Source organism: Scyliorhinus canicula, chromosome 21 (assembly GCF_902713615.1).
Source record: "Scyliorhinus canicula chromosome 21, sScyCan1.1, whole genome shotgun sequence".
Classification (NCBI taxonomy): Eukaryota; Metazoa; Chordata; class Chondrichthyes; order Carcharhiniformes; family Scyliorhinidae; genus Scyliorhinus; species Scyliorhinus canicula.
The window spans coordinates 47,903,286-47,923,504 of record NC_052166.1 but is presented as its reverse complement, the minus strand read 5'-3'; the positions used below and the strand labels follow the sequence as shown (position 1 = coordinate 47,923,504).

Sequence of the window (20,219 nt, the reverse complement as noted above, 5' to 3'; positions counted from 1 at the left end):
AACCCACTGCACCACCATGCTGTCCCGATATTTGCAAATCTTAATTGTGTTGTGTTCTGAAGAAGTCAAATTCTATTTGAAACGTTAATTCTGTTGCTCTCTGCGCCGATTCTGCCAGACCTGTTGAGTATTTCCAGCACTTTGTCTTTATTTCAGATTTCAAGCACCTGAAGTATTCTGTTTTTATCATAATTGTGATTGAAATCTTTTATTAGCAATAAAAAAACTTGAAACCATGTGGGTAAGTATGTAAATATAGAAGTGTTTATCTACTTCTGAGCGTGTAAGTGAACAGAGAAATAGTGGAGGATGTTGTGCATTCCACTATTATAGTTCAACTGCCTTGTTTCAATTTAGTGCAGTTTGCACTTACCAAACTCCGATTCTTGTAGTTTTAAATGCAAGTTTCATCAGCTTTAACCTGAGGTTTGCTACAGGTTAACATTTAAGACAAGTCCTATTTGTATTGTGGTCCACTTCCTTATTACACACAAGGAAATAAGTCGGTTACAATGTTGGAAAGTAATGTCAGTTGAACTATTAATTTATTTTTGCATCTTGTCCAACTGCTCGTGAGGACAAAGCAACTTTACACATTTCGGCTATTTCTCTGGTATGATGCCTTTTGTAGAAGAAAATTAATGCTGGCTGTCTTAAATATTTAATTTCTCGCTAGTTAATCTTTGCATTCAGTTCTGTTGTAACACCAAAGAATACAGGTAAATTGAAAATGTGATGTGTTCACCTTAAAGTTCTGGTAGCTGTTACGTTGCTGTGCCGAATTATTTTTTGTTGTCACTGAAACTAATCAAATGAAAAGTTTCAACAATTGAAAGCAGGTGCTCTTTTTATTCTATGCTTTGTTTACTGTTTTGCATCTTGGTTTCCTGTATTTGTTTATTTAAGCATTTCTTCTTGCTATTTTCCTACTTGCTCCCTGCCGTCTGCTTTTTGGTACCCTTTATATGTCATGTATTTTTAGACTAGGAATAACTAGAATGCTTTGCGAATACAGAAGCTATCACTTCTTGGCCTTTTGGCTAAGGAGTATCAGGTCAGGTGTACTGCTTGGATCTGGTATATCTCTCTTGTGGGGACCATAAATTGGTTTCAATCTGAATTGGTTTTTGGAGCAGACAAGGAGCTGGATTAGGGGTTTGCCCCTGTCCACACTTGAGCTCTGGCTTTGTAACTCTGAAAGTTTTTAAAAAAAAAAGGAAATTCGGAAGTTTGAATGATAGTGAGTTCAATGTAATGTGTGTTGGGATTGCATATCAGAATGAAACAGCAAGCTTCACCTGTTGCTCAAATATTTGAGACACCTTGCCTTTCCAGGGCCATCTGAGGTAGGTACACAGGGCACTTTTCAGGACCAAAAGTTGTGGGCTTAAACCCATTCCTGAGTTTGCACGATGGTCTGATCAGAGTAGCGATTGAGTTCATAAGTTCAATGAATACATTGAACGCTTAATTGTCACAAACCGTACATTAAAAACATTTTTTCATTGTTTACTTTTTCTTGCCTTGCCCTGAAAGTGGTGAAATTGTTGAGGATGGATTCAACAAGTGTCTGCAGCCTTGTAAAGTGTTTTAAGTAGTGTCAATGTAACTACACCAGATGCCTCTTCACAAGGCACTACAGTGAATGATTTCCAGCAAGAGTTCAATACAGAATAGTGATTACAAACCTGAAGGCACCAACCTTTGCTCACTACTTAGCTTGGCACTGAAAACAAATTGTAGTGGGTTTGTTGTCTCCCAGCTGAACTCTGCAGTTTAAAACAGATGAGGAATATAATTTGGGATCCTTCTGTTCTATGTAGCCGAATGGCATGTTGAGTGATGCCTTGCCTCCTAAGAATATAAGAACATAAGAACTAGGAGCAGGAGTAGGCCATCTGGCCCCTCGAGCCTGCTCCGCCATTCAATGAGATCATGGCTGATCTTATGTGGACTCAGCTCAACTTTCCGGCCCGAACACCATAACCCTTAATCCCTTTTTTCTTAGCTTGGCCTCATGACACTTGCCATTTTTAAGTGTTTCTGGCTCATTCTTGGATTTGTTGTTTTTCGCCCTTTTCAGTCAAAAAAGGTCAAATTATCATTTAGTCCATTTTGTGAGAAATTATTGATGTTAGAAAACTAAAGATTTTATTTTAGTGGGGGGGGGGGGGCAGGAAGATTAATTATAAGGCAATTATTGAATCATTATTGAGATGTTGATTCCAATGAAAATCACCCAGAAAGTGTGTACAAGGAAGACCCAAGATAGCAAGGATGGATAATTTCACAACATGGACTGGCCTCTCTTTGGGACCGACAGTGAGGACCAACGGAGAATAGAAATCGGTGCAAACAAAATTATTCATAGTGCGTCCAACCTGAGGAATGAGGACTAAAAGGCTTGTACATAAAATGATTATCTTTTTGAAGGTTTCTCTATCTTAAGTGTTCTGTTAAGTCAATGACATTTGGGCATGTTTTATTTTTTAAAATAAAAAAAATTCTATCCTGTTTTACTTATGTTTATAACGCATTCTGTACTTTTGCATGCTACAATGTGATGGTTGTTGGTGATGGCTTGTGGATGTGGAAACTAGAGGAGTCTCTGCAAGTCATAGCTAATGCCATACCTATGGTACCAGCGGAGGATTGTGGAAACTGAGAAAACACAAATACATTAAAACAGTCGTTTTCAAGCTTTTTTTCCCCCGGGACCCACTTTTGCCAACTCGCCAAGGATCCACGCCGGTCGACCTCCCCGGCATACTCCATGTTCACGTACCTTTAGGGGAGCCTACTTGGCCCTCACTATTTTATTTGAATCAGGTTTAAAGGAGAGGACAATGCGCATATCAGGTGCCGACTTCAGCCTGTTCCTTTGTACCATGTTCATCTTTATGAAATCGGAAAATCCAACCTTGCAATGTAGGTCGTCATGAAGGGCAAGAGAAACAACATGCTTGTTTTGCTCAGCACTGGACACTTTTGGGCGAAGACACTGCAGAATGCTGACAGCCTCATGTCTATTGGTATATTTTGACTGTGGTATCGCAGGTCATCCACAGCAATGTAGTCTTTTCCTTTGGAGTCAGCTGTAAGTCAATAACTGACTCTGGGGCCTCAACCTCAAAAATAATTTTTCACCCACCATTTCTCTTTCAAAATTTGAAACTTCTTTCATTTGCCAGTACTTTCCTATAGATAACGCACATGGGATTTGCATCCTTATTTGCATTGGCACAATTGACAAAACCATACCTCAAGAAATCACTTTTATACTGCTTTGTTCCTGATTTCAGTTTTCCCTTTGTAGGCTGTTAACCAGAAGCCTTGGTTCTCTGTACAGAGCTAGCACGAGCATTGCTCTGTTCGGCCCAGGACTCAACTGAGCTGCTCTCTACATCCGATTCCGATGTGGGATCCTGTCCAGTAGGTACACTGCCTATTTGAGCCTCTGGCTGTCTCTTACTTTTAGGAAAATGATCCATTCTCACAGTCCTCTTTCCAGCAGCTAGAAAATGGAAGCAACTCTGCTCCATGATTTGGTGCCAAAAGTGCTTGCATAGAGGGTGCTTGATGTCAAGTGTACATGCATGACCTGCTCTCTGCCGCTTCTGGCCAGAAGACTCTACATAGCCTAATTTATTTTCTTTTGAGAATGGCAACCTGCCGTTGTTCCCAATGTAAAAGCCGATAGCAGTCGCTGGGCACTTCTCTCTTGATCGGGACACCTAGAGGCCACGGCCCACACTTTGAAAAACCATGTTTTAAAATATCACCGCGATTTCTAAATGAACTTTAGTGATTCCTTTTACAGTTGGTTGGGGGTCATGCGACCACGGTTCATGAATCTGCCCTGTTGTCGATCCTGTGCTTAGTGAAGAAATGTTGTTTAAAATTAAGAAAGACTTGATAACTTGTTGCCAAATCGGTGTTGAGAGTGGTGCTTCATGTTCTGGCTTTTGTATCTTTTATCTACAAGGAGACCTACCCCTTGGTGGAGATGGACTTTAGGAGTTAACTTCATGAATTAATCCAGCACAATGTTTGCAGTGTGCGTTTAGCCTATAATATATTGAATGACTTGTTTTCAGGAGTTTGTGTAATTTTTCTGTGTTAGAAATTTGGTGGTTTTAATTTTATGGATCAAAATGTATTTTATATTTTAGCGACTGTGTGACTACGTTTGTGACTTGCTTTTGGAAGAGTCTAATGTTCAGCCAGTGTCTACGCCAGTTACTGTCTGTGGGGACATACATGGACAGGTGAGTTTATTTTCCATTGATTTGAAATTTAATCTTTTGTACTTTGAAGGGCAGCTACTCCAGGCGAAACATTACTGATTTCCGAGATGTATAGCTGCTTAGCTATCCTTTTGAAGAAGCTTTATAGAATCTCCTCCTCGAACTGCAGCCTAAGTTGCATTAGTTGCTTACTTCAGAACTGCAAAGGGATTATTTATATCAAATTGGTGTCTAATGGTTAGTGCAAATTCGTGTAAATTTTTAGGTTGGGTTCTGTTTTTTTCTTGATCACGGTGAATTTTGTGAACCGTTCCGTGATATTTTGTGTTCATTAAGGTGGAGGTATTGGTGTTTGGGAATGGAAAATTTTCTATTTTTAGGTACTGTGTATTCCAGAAGCGCTCATCCAGACCATCAATGTGACTTGTTTCCCCTACGGCCAACCTGTAGACTCTAAATGGAGTTGTTGATTTGAGGAGAATTTAGTGCTTTGCTACAAATGTTCACCCCCTCATCCCATCAGTCTTGGATAGATTTGAGCGTGGATACCAAAGTCCAGGACATAACCAATCAAACAAAGCAATTAATCTAAATGACATCCTTGTATTCCACACCACAGAAATTATATGGCTTAATGCTGTTTATACTAGTATTCTGAAAATAAATTTTATTTGCAGCCATTGAGGTTACTGCTGTAGATCTTACTCTCCACATTTAAAGGTTCTGGTACTTTGGAGACTGATTTTTATGGAAATTCTACAGAGTGCATCAAGAAGAGACGTTTCTTCAGAGTGGTGAGCCTGTGGAATTCATTACCACAGGAAGTAGTTGATGCTAAAACTTTAAATATATTCAAGAGGCGGCTAGATATAGCACTTGGGGAGAATGGGATCAAAGGCTATGGGGAGAAAGCAGGATTAGGCTATTGAGTTGGATGATCAGCCATGATCGTGATGAATGGCGGAGCAAGCTCAAAGAGCCAAAAGGCCTCCTGCTGCTCCTATCTTCTATGTATCTATGTGAAAAACAAACAACAAACGTTTATGTTACAATTAGTAATTTGGGCGCAGGGCAGGATATGTAGGTTGAAATGATGAGGCTACTCGGATCTCATGTTTCCTGCGCAACTGTTGATTTTTTTTTTTGCATTAGATTTCATGTTTGTAGTATGCAAAATGTTCATCCTGACAGATTTTAAATTCCTTTACAGTTCTATGACTTGGGTGAGCTGTTTAGGACTGGAGGTCCGGTTCCTGACACAAATTATATTTTTATGGTAGGTAATTGTTTAAAACCTTGCACCAAAGATCTTTGAATCTTAAAGACCATTTTGTTTCATAAAAACAGTTCAGTTGGAAAGTTTGAAAAGTGACTACCAAGTCTTGCCAGTTGATACTGCATTTGGGTCTCAAACTGAACCAAAATATTTTGCAAAACCACAGTATGAAAATGAGCTATTTGCTATTATGTATAAGAACATAAGAACATAAGAACTAGGAGCAGGAGTAGGCCATCTGGCCCCTCGAGCCTGCTCCGCCATTCAATTAGATCATGGCTGATCTTTTGTGGACTCAGCTCCACTTTCCGGCCCGAACACCATAACCCTTAATCCCTTTATTCTTCAAAAAACGATCTATCTTTACCTTAAAAACATGTAATGAAGGAGCCTCAACTGCTTCACTGGGCAAGGAATTCCATAGATTCACAACCCTTTGGGTGAAGAAGTTCCTCCTAAACTCAGTCCTAAATCTACTTCCCCTTATTTTGAGGCTATGCCCCCTAGTTCTGCTGTCACCCGCCAGTGGAAACAACCTGCCCGCATCTATCCTATCTATTCCCTTCATAATTTTAAATGTTTCTATAAGATCCCCCCTCATCCTTCTAAATTCCAACGAGTACAGTCCCAGTCTACTCAACCTCTCCTCATAATCCAACCCCTTCAGCTCTGGGATTAACCTAGTGAATCTCCTCTGCACATATGAAATAGAAGGCTGTTTGATGTGCATCTGAACCATAAAATTGAATATTAGAACTATATATTGTTCAAAGTTTATTATTTAAAGTTTAGATTTGTGTACTGTTTCAAGATTGTGTAAATACACAAAATAGCTGCTTGCCAATATTGTGTACAGTAGAGAATGACTGCAGGAATATTCTATTGCTACTTTTCAGTCCCATGTTATGCTTCTCGTGTTATGCAAGCATAAATATATTTTATGATTTTGTCTCTTATTTACTTGCATATATTTTTAAAAATTGCCCATCATTCTAATGTAATTTATCACTTTAATAGGGTGACTTTGTGGACAGAGGGTATTATAGTCTTGAAACTTTCACCTACCTCCTTGCATTGAAGGCAAAATGGCCTGATCGCATCACACTTCTCAGAGGAAATCATGAAAGCAGACAAATCACACAAGTCTACGGGTTCTATGGTAATTAGCAAATTTGAGTTGGCTTTAAGATTTTGTAAAAACTAGCTTGTCTGCTGGGGGAGAGAAAACAGAATTTCTGATCAACATTTTTGTCAAATTCCAGTACTTTGAATATTCAGAAAAACTAAACATAATTTGTTTTGACAGATGAGTGCCAAACGAAGTATGGGAATGCTAATGCTTGGCGGTACTGTACCAAAGTCTTCGACATGCTCACAGTAGCAGCTGTAAGTAAATAGGTTTATGTTGAAAATTCTGAAGTACTTGTCATTTTTTTTTTCTTTTTAAATTTAGAGTGCGCAATTATTTTTGCCAATAAAGGGACAGTTTAGTTATCTTTGGGTTCCTAGATCATAGAATGTACAGTGCAGAAGGAGACCATTTGGCCAATTGAGTCTGCACCAACTCTTGGAAAGAGCACCCTACTTAAGCACATGCCTCCACCCTATCGCCGTAACACAGTAACCCCACCTAACCTTTTTGGACACTATGCGCAATTTATCATGGCCAGTTTACCGAACCTGCACATCTTTAGACTGTGTGAGCAAACCGGAGCACCCGGAGGAAACTCGCGCAGACACTGGGAGAATGTGCAGACTTCGCACAGACAGTGACCCAAGCTGGGAATCAAACTTGGGACCCTGGAGCTGTGAAGCAACTGTGCTAACCGTTGTGCTGGGTTGTGAGGATGAAACCCACGCAGACACTGGGTGAATGTGCAAACTCCACACAGACAGTGAGTCAGGGCTGGATTTGAACCCGGCTCCTCCACGTCGTAGGTAGCAGTGCTAACCATTGTTCCACCGTGTCGGCTTTGGATGTACTCTACCAAAATTGAGTGTTGGGCAATTAGCGACCCTTGTACCAAAGAATTGTTAATATTAGGGGGCTTCACGGTCATGAAACTTTTTTTTCTTTTAAAAAAAAAAAAATTTAGGGTATCCAATTCAGGGCAATTTAGCGTAGCCAATCTACCTGCCCTGCACACCTTTGGGTTGTGGGGGCGAAAACCACACAAACGCGGGGTGAATGTGCAAACTCCATATGACTCAGAGCCGGGATCGAATCTGGGATCTCTGCGCCGTGAGGCAGCAATGTTCACCACTGAGCCACCGTGCTGCCCTCCAGTCGAGAAACTGAATTGAACACATGGTTTGGCAAGAGTAACCTCGGCTATTTTGACGATCTGGTCATAAAATATTCTGTGTAGATTGGATTAACTCTTGTTTAGAGGGACAATATAAATAGCCTGTGTTCAGAAGAAGATATCTTTTGAATGAAACTTAGAGACCCCTTCAATGAACAGAGAATACCAGCTGGTACTGTAGATTCAACAAAATCTCTTCTCACTGGGCATTATTAACATGAAAATATTTTCAAGGGTGAATGATCAGAGCAGATGTTAAATGTGCATGTACATTGAACAATATCATCTGTTAATTGCAATATTTATTATGATATTTGAGACCAAAGGACGCAAGTGAAGCAGTATATTTTGATCACATTATCGGAGTCTATATTCAGTTTTTAAAGTGACATGTAGATGTGCAAAAATTGATCATAATTCAAGTCCATTGTAGTTTTAATTCTTTGGTCCGAAAATATACTTTAAGGCCAAGTTGACATGATGATATTAATTAAAGACATTTCACAAAAGATCCATTGCTAAGTTGTCATTTTTATAATAATATAATATCTCCTGCCAGTGATAGATGGCCACTGATTCCTGTCTGCACATGAGCACTTACCTGTGCGTGTGCAGAAAATGTCATTTGCAGGAGACACGTGAACATATGAACATATAAACAGACAAAATAGGACCAGAAGTATGCTATTCAACCCCTCCAGTCTGCTCTACCATTCAATAAGATCATGGCTGTTCTGTTTGTGTTTCAAGTTCCACGTTCCCATCCACTCCTTTGATTTCCTTGCTTTAAACATATTCAGTAACTCCCTTCCACTATTGTCTTGAGGCACAACATTCCAAATTGTCTCAATCCTCAAAACAATTCTCCTTATCTCTGCTGCCCTATAAGGACGATCCCTAATTTTAATACAGTACCCCTTTGTTCTGGACTCACCCACAGTAGGAATCCTCCTTTCCACATAGCTCCTGTCTTATTCTAGTTGGATCTAAAAGCCTTTCATCCCTACCCACTGCCCATTCCGATCCCTGGCTCTATTCCCCACCTCTGTCTCGCCGACTCCGAGAAGCTGACGTTTTTGTAATAATCTTGGTATGCTATGCTTTTTTTGAGTTGCCACTGCATAGTATTTTTCATGCAGCACAGCATACCAAGACACCTTAAAGGGTTGCGAGAGAAGGAGAGGAACAGGTTCATGTAGTAGCTGAAACTGTTAATCCTCTGGGCTTTTGAGGGCGAGAAGAGTTGTAGCAAAGTAAAGGAGTTTTAAAAAATATATTTTTATTCTCCTTTTTCAAATTTTCTCCCGAATTTACACCCACCAACAATAATCAGCAACAGATGTGTCAATCCCCATAACAATAACAATGATCCCATCCTCCCACCAACCCCCAAACATCAAGTAAAGGAGTTTTTGAGGAGAATTTCAGCGTGCATAATAAGATAATTCTTCCACAAATGGCAGAACAACGGGAATGTGAAGAATACAGGTTAAGCTAGAGTTGGAATTCCAGGTGTGTAATCTGGAATATATGCCAATGCAAAATCAGATTATTCAAAACTAGGACAATTAATGATCGAGGACAAGGTCTATAAGCTATGTAGAAATTGCTTTTTATCAACTGGTGTGGCACGTGACTCTTTCAGCCATATACACTGATATCTTCCCAACAGATAAATGTACTTGAAGTATGTAAATTTACTTAGGCATACCATGATTCTATAACCAAGGAAGTAACAATACATTTGCACACTAGCTTTTGTCTTGCTATTTTACTATCAAAAATGCAGAAAATTCTTGTTCGTGCAATTCAAATGTATACTGAGAATTTTCTGAAAAATGTTGTCTTAATTCATTCGAACATTCAGGTATGCTCTTTTTAAAAATAAATTTAGAGTACCCAATTCATTTGTCCAATTAAGGGGCAATTTAGTGTGGCCAATTCACCTACCCTGCACATCTTTTGGGTTGTGGGGGTGAAACCCATGCAAACACGGGGAGAATGTGCAAACTCCAGTGTATGCTCTTCCTGATTCATTGTCTGCTGGTGCTTCACCCTGAGCTGTTTTTTTGGCAGCTTATTTAAAATCGGTAATATTTTGCCATTGCTTTCCACCCTCGAGGGCAGGGCGAGGATACAGGTTGCAAGTCTACCTCAACTAGAGCCAGAATTGAACCTGTGTTATTGCCATTGCTCTGAACCACACACTAGTCATCTTGCCAACTAAGCTATCGGGCCCATCTCTTTTTTATTTAATTAGAAATCCACATGAATTTCAAATTAGCCACTTTTGGCAAATGGATTGGACAACATAAAACTAGAATAAAGATTCTGAATTTACTGTATTGGGGGTCAGCGTGGTTATTTAAGAAGGGAATTAAGTCATCACTTGGCATGTGAAAAGGAATGCTGTTGCAAAGCAATGGATCAATTTGCCGGTCTGTTATTAAAAGCATTGTCTTGTCAATGAACTGTCTGTTCTGTGCAATGTTATATTTCCAAAGCATGGTATTAATAAATGTGAATAAAATTTATACACTAATGTATAATTAGCACCATTAACTTCAATGCATGTTTTACAGCAAAAATAACCCTCATAGTTTGAAGCTGATTGAGCTAAAATTTGAATTTTCAGTTATTATGAAATCTGGGAAGAAGAAAAACATAGAAAATAGGGCCCTTCGAGCCTGCTCCATCATTCAATCTAATCATTGCTGATCATCAAACTCAGTAATCTTTTTCTGATTTCCCTCCATATTCTTTGATCCTTTTAGCCCCAAGAACTATATCTAACTCCTTCTTGAAGACGTACAAGGTTTTGGCCTCAACTGGGGTTCCTGTGGTAACAAATTCCACAGGTTTGCCACTCTGGGTGAAGAAATATCGTTTCATCTCAGTCCAAAAACGTTTACCCTATACCCCTAGACTATGACTGCTGCTCTGGACACCCAAACCATCGGGAACATCTTTCCTGCATGTGTCCTGTCTAGTCCTCTGAAAATTTTATAGGTTTCTGTCAGGCCCCCCCCCCCCCCCCCACCCCAACCCATCATTTTACTGAACACCAGCAAATATAATCTTAACCAACTCAACCTCTCCTTGTACATCAGTCCCGCTATCCCAGGAATCGGTTTGGCACACTTTCTCTGTGCTCCCTCGATAGCAAGAGCATCCTTCCTCATAAGGAGTCCAAAACTGCGCACACTATTCCAGGTCATCACAAAGGCACTGTATGATTGCAGCAAGATATTCCTGCTCCTGTACTCTAAACCTCTCGGTATGAAGGCCAACAGTAGCACAGTGGTTAGAACTGTTGTTTCACAGCTCCAGGGTCCCAGGTTCGATTTCCGGCTTGGGTCACTGTCTGTGTGGAGTTTGCACTTTCTCCCCGTGTCTGCATGGGTTTCCTCCTTGTGCTCTGGTTTCCTCCCACAGTCCAAAGATGTGCAGGTTAGGTGCATTGGCCATACTAAATTGCCCTTCGTGTCCAAAACGTTGAGGTGGGATTACTGGGTTACAGGGATGGGGTTCTGAAAGTCCAAATAAACCACATTCATTGGCTCCCCCTCATCAACTCTACCAGTCACATTCTCAAAGAATTCCAGTAGATTTGTCAAGCACGATTTCCATTTTGGAAATCTATGCTGACTCTATTCGATTCTGCCACCGTTTCCCAAGTGTTCTGGTATATAATGTTTAATTATAAACTCTAGAATTTTTCTCGCTACCGACATCAGGATGTCTGGTCTATAATTCCATTTTTTCTCTCTGCCTCTCTTTTTAAATAGTGGGGTTATATTAGTTGTGCTCCAATCTGTAGGAACTGTTCCAGAGTCTATAGAATCCTAGAAGATGACTACCAATACATCCACTATTTCTAGAGCCACTTAAGTAATCTGGGATGTAGATCATCAGGCCCTGGGGATTTATCAGCCTTCAATCCCATCTATTTCCCCAACACTATTTCACTACTAATACTGATTTCCTTCAGTTCCTCCCTCTCACTAAACCCTGTGTTCTCCAACATATCTGATATGTTATTTGTGTCCTCCTTTGTGAAGAAGTAACCAAAGTATGTATTTAGTTGGTCAGCCATTTCTTTGTTCCTCCATTATAAATTCCTCTGTTTCTGACTGTAAGGGACCTACATTTGTTGTCACCAATCGTTTACTCTTCACATACCTATAAAAACTTTTACAGTCAATTTTTATGTTCACTGCAAACACGCGTACTTTATTTTCCTTTTCTTAATCAGTCCCTGGGTCCTTCTTTGCTGAATTCTAAACTGCTCTTCCTTGCCTGCCAGTATTACTGGGCCCTTTAAACCAAACTACTAGCCCAGTACAAAAGGAGGCACAGCCTCTCTGAGTTCACTGGTGTTGTGTTGCGCTGTGAACTACAGAAACTCTTTTGCTGCAGACTCTGAGCAGCTCCAGCTAGCGAAGATTAAAACCAAGTTTTTCAGAGTAGGTAAGTGTGCTTTAAGCTGCTGTATTTCCAGCAGGCCATGACTTTACGGCACAAAGTGGAGATTATGTCCTTTGTGTATTTTAAGAAGAAAACCAGGAATGAGATTACACAGACTATGCAAAGACACTGAATGATGTGGAAAAATTAGGGAATTGTTTATCTGAATTTCTGAAAATGCAGGTAGATTAAACCAGTTTAGGAGAAAAATACATTGGCCCAAATATTCCTGTCAGGGGCCAAGTGCTGGTGCTCACTGTTGACCTTGAAGCAAACTACCCTTGAAGATGATGATCTTGGTGATGTGGGTTTCACCATTTCCCTACATTAATTTCTTTGGTGTCCCTGGTGTCCATCAACTGCTTCCATCAAACATACAAAGAAGCCAATCATTGAAGAATTCTCACATTTCTCAAACCAAACAGCAGCTAGCAGGTTTTATTATTTACTTTGCAGAAAGCAAAATAAAGATTTGAGACGTGCACATGGGTTAAGGTAGAAACTGAAATATCCTAAACATTTTAAAAATATTTAGGGAAGCTTTAGCATGGACTGGAGAAATTTGGGAGCCGTCAAAAGTAGTAGTTTTCACAGTTTGAGATGTTAATTCAGCAATAATTAAGATTTATAATTACAGGGCAGCACGGTGGCACAGTGGTAGCACTGCTGCCTAACGGCGCCAAGGTCCCAGGTTCGATCCCGGCTCTGGGTCACTGTCCGTGTGGAGTTTGCATATTCTCCCCATGTTTGCATGGGTTTTGCCCCCATAACCGAAAGATATGCAGGCGAGGTGGATTGGCCACGCTAAATTGCCCCATAATTGAAAAAGATGAATTGGGTACTCTAAATTTTTTTTTTTTAAAAGAAGGTAAGTTATTAAATCTGTAACAGGTATTGATTGAGTGAATGACAAAAGGCTGTTTCCCTCAGTTATGAAATCAGTGAGCGGTTATCAATTTTTAATATTTAGGAGCAAGGAGGCAGGTTGCCCGAAATTTCTTCAAGGGTTGTTAGACCTTCAAATGCTTTGTCTCAGTTACTGGCTACTGCACCTTTCTTGAAGGGAATATTTGATTTTAAATATTTGAAGCGGAGCAAGATGTGCGATTCTGGGGAGAATGTGGGTCAGTAGGACTAGTTTTTCATTTCTTGAGTTTCTTTGTCTTTCAGTTTGTGGAGTTTTATAGTTAATACACGTTAGCATTAATTTCTGCTTGCTATTTTATAGGGCATTTAATTGCAAAGGCAATTAATTTATATTTTTCTATATCAGTTGATAGATGAACAGATCCTGTGTGTGCATGGTGGACTTTCTCCTGATATCAAAACTCTCGATCAAATCCGAACCATTGAGCGTAACCAGGAGATCCCACACAAAGGAGCCTTCTGTGATCTGGTATGGTCAGATCCTGAGGATGTAGATACTTGGGCCATCAGTCCTCGAGGAGCAGGCTGGCTTTTTGGAGCAAAGGTGACAAACGAGGTAAGCAGTCAACAACAGACTTTCAAAGAACTTACAGTATTTTGGGGGTAGGAATGAAAGCTACTTTTAAAAAGGAAGCTAGTGTTCACTGTCGTGCTTCATATATACATTTTCAAAACATTTAGGGAATTTTTAGCATGGAATGGAGAAATTTGGGAGTCCACGAAAGTAATAGTTTTCACAGTAAAAAAGATGTTAATTCAGCAATAATTCTGATTTATAATGTCATTAAAACAAAAAAGTTAGACCTGACTCAATGTGTGACCTTTTACAAGGGTTTTAACAGTCAATCTAAAGGTGCAGAAAATGCAAGTTCACATCGATCAGTGATTTCTAATTGTTTTCCATCTGCAAGATTGTCAACCGAAAAGGCTTTGGAAGAACAGGGAATTATTGACATTTTCCCCTGAATTTCCGCATTTCACAACACGTGTGGATACCGAAGGTTGCTGTCAGTTTTGCAGTTTAATGACTGAGCATTGACTTCTACACAAGCATCATTACCACAATTTGAGCCATTGTTTGAAAATTTGTAGAAGAAAATAATTGATTCGGCTATAATTGGGATGCTACGTTTAGTTTTTGTAGACAAGATTTTAAATCCATAGTAAGTGTATATCGCTAATTGACGAGAATGATTCCACAGTTGGGGAGTTATGCTTAATAGACCTTGGACTCCCAAAGTTCTCCATTTCCATGCTAAAAATTTCCTAAATATTTTTAAATGTTTATGAAGCATGACAGTATTTTTGAAAATTAGAATATTCTGGTTAAATCATAGTTTCAAAGTTAAACTGTTTTCTACATTTTGCTTTCCCCCTTTCTACCTTCACAGAGTATATTCGGCTCAGAACCAGGCCATTCATCCCAACCAGCCTATGCTGGTATATATGCTTCACCTGAGCCTCTTCCCATCTTTCCTCAACTAAATTTAGCATCGTAACCTATTTACTTTTCCCTCTTATGCTCGTCTAGCTTCCCCTTAAATGCACCTACGATATTTGCTTCAATCACTCATTGTGATAGCAAGTTTCACATTCTCAACACTCTTTGGGTAAACTAGTATCTATTGAACTATTAGACTTCTTGGTGACCATAAGATGTGAGCAGAATTAGGCCATTTGGCCCATTGTGTCTGCTCTGCCATTCAATCATGGCTGATGTGTTTCTCATCCCCATTCTCTTGCCTTCTCCCCGTAAGTCCTGATGCCCAAATTAATCAAGAACCTATTCATCTCTGTCTTAAGGATACTTCGTAACTTGGCCTCCACAGCCTTCTGTGGCAATGAGTTCCACAGATTCACCAACCCCTGGATGAAGAAATTCCTCCTCATCTCTGTTTTGAAGGATTGCCCCTTCAATCTGAGGCTGTGCCCTTGGGCTCTATTTTCTTTTGCTAGTGGAAACATCCTCTCCACGTCCACTCTGCCTAGGCCCCTCAATGTTCTGTAAGTTTCAATTAGATTCCCCCCTCATCCTTCTAAACTCAATCAAATACTGACCCAGAGTCCTCAACCACTCTTCATATGACGAGCCCTTCATTCCCGGGACATTCTTGTGAACCTCCTTTGGATCCCCTCCAAAGCCAGCACATCCTTTCTTAGAAACAGGGCCCAAAACTACTCTTAATATTGCAAATAGGATCTGACCGGAACCTTGTACAGTCTCAGCAGTACATCCCAGCTCATGTATTCTAGCCCTCTCGAAATGAATGCTGACATTGCATTTGCTTTCCTGCAAACTGAACTTGCATGTTAACCTTAAGAGAATCCTGAACTAGGACTCCAAAATCTCTTTGTGTTTCAGCTTCCTGAAGCCTTGCCCAGTTTAGAAAATAGTCTATGCCTCTATTCTTCCTACCAAACCTCCCGCTTTTCCACCTTGTATTCCATCTGCCACTTCTTTGCCCACTCTCCTAGCCTGCCCTGGTCCTTCTGCAGCCTCCCTACTTCCTCATCACTACTTGTCCCTCTACATATCTTGTATCATCTGTAACATTAGTAACAATACCCTTGGTTCCTTCTTCCAGATTATTATAATTTGGGCAGGACGGTAGCACAAGTGGCTAGCACTGTGACTTCACAGCGTCAGCGTCTCAGGTTCAATTCCCTGCTGAGTCACTGTCTGTACGGAGTTTGCACATTCTCCCCATGTCTGCGTGGGTTTCCTCCGGGTGCTCCAGTATTTCCCCACAGTCCAAAGACATGCAGGTTAGGTGGATTGGCCATAGTGACCAAAAAGATTAGGAGGGGTTATTGGGTTACGGGGATAGGGTAAAAGTGAGGGCTTAAGTGGGTCGGTGCAGACTCAATGGGCCGAATGGCCTCCTTCTACACTGTATGTTCTATGTATACTGTGGTCCCAACACTGACCCCTGCAGAACACAATCCTATTTTGACAGCCTCCAGTTATGCTGTTTCTCAGAAGTTGAGATATTCTCTCTATCCGCTTTATCAAAACCTTTCATAATTTTAAAGACTTCTATTAGGTCACTTGTCAGCCTTTTTTCAATAGAGACCCAGTCTGTCAAATGTTTGCTGATACGTATGTGCATCATCTTTTCCACACCATCCCCAGTGTCTCAAATCTTTTTTATAATATGGTGACCAGAATTATACACAGTACTTCAAGTACCGACCCTGAGTTCACACCACTCATATGATGAGCCCCCGCCAAGGTTTGATACACATTTAGCCTAACTTTTCTACTTTTCCATAAAATGATCTTGTGACTTGGTTTTGTATGAAATTAGGAGACATGGCCATTGCCTGGAGAAAGTGTGTTGAATTGTATGATAAGTATTAATAGATATAGATGTGTCTCTGTAAAGAGAGCTATTTGAGAGGACACTGGACAATGATGATTTTTACTTTCCTTCCTCTGCTTCCCACCCCCAAATTAGTACCCCAGAAATAAATGGCACTAATCTTTATTATTGTCCTGGCTGAGAGAGTATGACTCACTGCAAGCTGGAGATGAGTCCTGATGATCATTGTATATTAACAACATTTTTTTTGGACAAGCTCTGACTTTATTTTTTTTCTCTCCAACATGAGTTGGTGCAATGTGCACCATGAATATGGTGACAACACTGCACACTCTTCACAGAGCAGTCCATTAATCTTTACTTAATTCAGTAATGTAACACTAAGTGGCGCTATGCTCCTCAACTTTATTATTCAGCCATAGGCATTTCTTTTCTTCATTTAAAAAAAAAACATTTTTCTTTCTGTTTTATAGTTTGTTCACATCAACAACCTGAAACTAATCTGCCGCGCACATCAGTTAGTTCACGAAGGATATAAATTCATGTTTGATGAGAAGTTGGTGACTGTATGGTCTGCTCCTAACTATTGCTATCGCTGTGGAAATATTGCGTCAATCATGGTCTTCAACAACGTAAACTCAAGGGAGCCAAAGTTATTTCGTGCAGTTCCAGATTCGGAGCGTGTAATTCCACCAAGAACAACAACGCCCTATTTCCTTTAAAATATATTTTGTTCTCGGTAAAAAATTTCTTAAAATACAGTGTACACAATGGACTGTAAACATACATTGTGTTGCGTAGACAAGATTCAAGATGTAGAATTTCAACCATTCTATCAAATATTTTAAATGCTAAATTGAATAAAGTGGTCTAAAGGGCTGCCTTTTTCTTTGTTTTTAATGCTAGCAGATATTGAGAAACTGATTTATGTGCTCCAGTAATTAAAAATTTGTACATTAAAATAATTGTATTGATCAGTTTTCAAATTTCATTGTATTTTAATATAGTAATATGGTGACTACAATACAACTCTCATAGGTTAAATATTGGAAATAAACTGCTTTATTATTAACACAAATGTTTACTGACATTTCTGATTTAAATCAGTGATATTTAAATTTGCTGGGAGATGGTTAATTATTACAGTAGTGTGCATTAGCTATGTATATATTGAAACATAAGGTCTTGTATATAATTAGACCATTGTGCAAGCTAAGCATTTAATGGTGCAGGATATTTAACACTATTTCTAATGTATAGAACATTTTATATTAAGACTCTTTAATATTGTATTTGCTTTTAGTATTTGAATATTTTGAAGCTTCAAAACTGACAAACTTTTCAAACTGTTGGAGTAATTAACCAGTCTCATTTGTCTGGTGTTAGAAACCGTTGTCTTGTTGTTCAAACACATGTTGAAAGCTTTCGCTTTTTTTCCCCCTCGTGAATACATTTGCTTTTCTTGGAATGTGGCTCCATACATACGGAATGTCATCCAGTATCTTGTCCAAAGTAGCTATTGTCCTAGATTAGGCTGCAGTAATGGTAAAACTCAGCATTCCACACCATTACTTCTCTGAAACTGATAGAAACGTCTGGAGTCCATACATGGTTAAACAAAGACATCCAGAATAAGTTGCTCTCTGTGATTCTATATTCCCCCATAAAGTGCACTCCTGTAGGCCCCACACACTGAAATTTTTTTTAAAAATCACTCAACTGATAAAACTGCCACCGTTTCATGTTAACAGTCTCGCTGTAAAAATCCTTGAGAAAAGTTGCACCTAACTGTAATTGATTTTTATAAAGCACTAAGTTCATATCTCCCTCGCCCTGAAAAACAAGCTTTGCAGTTGTCAGATTCCAGATCTGAAGTTTGTTTGTAGTCTAAATATTTCAATTTCTACCATAATCCTGTACCAAGCCCCAACCATTATCTTCCTCACTATCATTAATAAGGTAATCATTTTACTTCCTGGTTTGCTGTGCAAAATTTGTTAAATGTGATTGGCGCCTTGCCTTGCTTAATGATATCACTTCCAGGAAGCAATGGAGATCCCCTTGACTTAGCACCAGATTTAAATTAAGGTGGGGAATTGTGAAACCCATGATGGAGAGATTGCTAAATCTTTGTGTCAGCCAACTTCAAGGTCTGCTGCTGTCTTCAAAATCTAGCTTAATTATTTATCAGCCCTGATTGAGCACTCTCATGTCATTCAACTGTTTGTGCCATCCATCCAATTGACACATTTTTTTGTTTGAATATGGACAAGCATTTTGAAATACTGTTGGAAAAATTAGGATTTTCTAATTTGATGGACTTAATATTATGTATTTCAAAGGGCTGAATTGTTCTGATTTTTTTTTTAATTCTTAGAAATCTGCTATTGAAAGCTTGGCTCAGTGGTGGTATTATTTGTTCTAAGTCACAGATGGTCTGGTCAAACTCCAGTCTGAGCCCCGAGCACAATCAAGGCTGATACTTAGTGCAGTAATGAAGCACCTTCCAGATGAAAAAACAGGAGCAGGCTTAGCTATGATCACTTCCACAGAAACTGAACTCTGTTTTCTGTCTACCTTTTACCCAATAAGAATGGCCATCTGGCTGAGATGTTAAAGTGGCAGGGGAGAAAACTGGGTGGAGGAAAGTCTTCCCAAGTAAATGACTATGACATTTGTGTCCAGGTTTGAATCAAATGTTTTACAGTTTGGTGAACTATCGTGTTCTAAAACCATGGATATTAAGGTAAAATATAATCGCCATGTTAATCTAATCATGACATGGATATGATGGTTTAACTAGCAAAGCAGTTTTAGTTTCATTTATTTGCTGGATAACTGTAGCCTATTTGTAATTTTCTATTATAAAAATTAAAGTTTGATTATGTAACATTGTGAATCATTGACCTGCCTGCAAGCAAAACTTTTAAAACAATTACTAATTTTGTGTTGTCTTCAATTTACAACAGGGTTGAGGAACTGCAGTCTGCAAATCAAGTTGTTGATCCACTTAAGTTTATTTTAACTAGGCATTCGTACCTTGAAGTATTGTGGTGATACAACAACACAATATAGTTACTTATCAGAAGGTGACTTTTGTTTTATCATGATGGATTGTAAAGTGTACAGTCTGCTACAAATATCTGGGGCCACTGCTGATTATAGAATTAAATTATATTTCTCAAGGCATGAATGTGACTGGTATGAATAGAATCTAAATACATTTCTGTGCTCTGCTCTCAGTGAGGAACTGCGCTTGCAGAGAGTATGTTGGAGAACTGGTGCTGCAACGTTGATGCAATATATATCTGATCCACACTGCCTTTGTGAACAGGCTTCCTGCTGGGATCATGCAGTTGCAGAGTTAACCCTTAACTCTTCCAAACATTTTATTGTGCCCATACCAACATAAACTGTGGTGTGTCCCTCGTTTCATCTTTTGACCTCCATCATTTAAATTATATTCTAATACAACCTGCCAGAGAAGGATCAATTGTAGATTAATTAAGGAAAGTCAACTCTGTGTTAAAGGCAAATTGAATTTTTTTGAACACAATCTAATTAGAGGTAAATAGAGGGTTGATGAGGGTAAAATGTGTTATAAAATGTCACATTTCAAACTACAATCTATGGAATAAAAGTGACAGGCGACACAGTTGCACAGTGGTTAGCA

The 20,219-nt window shown here is 39.3% G+C and overlaps 1 protein-coding gene across 1 annotated transcript in view; it reads left to right on the top strand.

The window, feature by feature from the left end:
• The window catches only part of ppp6c (protein phosphatase 6, catalytic subunit), a 37,693-nt gene extending 20,069 nt beyond the window's left edge, over positions 1 to 17,624 (top strand). Inside the window, exons 2-7 of the mRNA XM_038781783.1 lie at positions 4,173 to 4,268; positions 5,458 to 5,523; positions 6,541 to 6,682; positions 6,830 to 6,909; positions 13,570 to 13,779; positions 17,020 to 17,624. Of these exons, the coding sequence (XP_038637711.1) occupies positions 4,173 to 4,268; positions 5,458 to 5,523; positions 6,541 to 6,682; positions 6,830 to 6,909; positions 13,570 to 13,779; positions 17,020 to 17,268 (843 nt within the window). The 3' untranslated portion in view covers positions 17,269 to 17,624. The remainder of the gene's footprint in view (positions 1 to 4,172; positions 4,269 to 5,457; positions 5,524 to 6,540; positions 6,683 to 6,829; positions 6,910 to 13,569; positions 13,780 to 17,019) is intronic.
• The last annotated feature ends 2,595 nt before the right edge of the window (positions 17,625 to 20,219 follow it).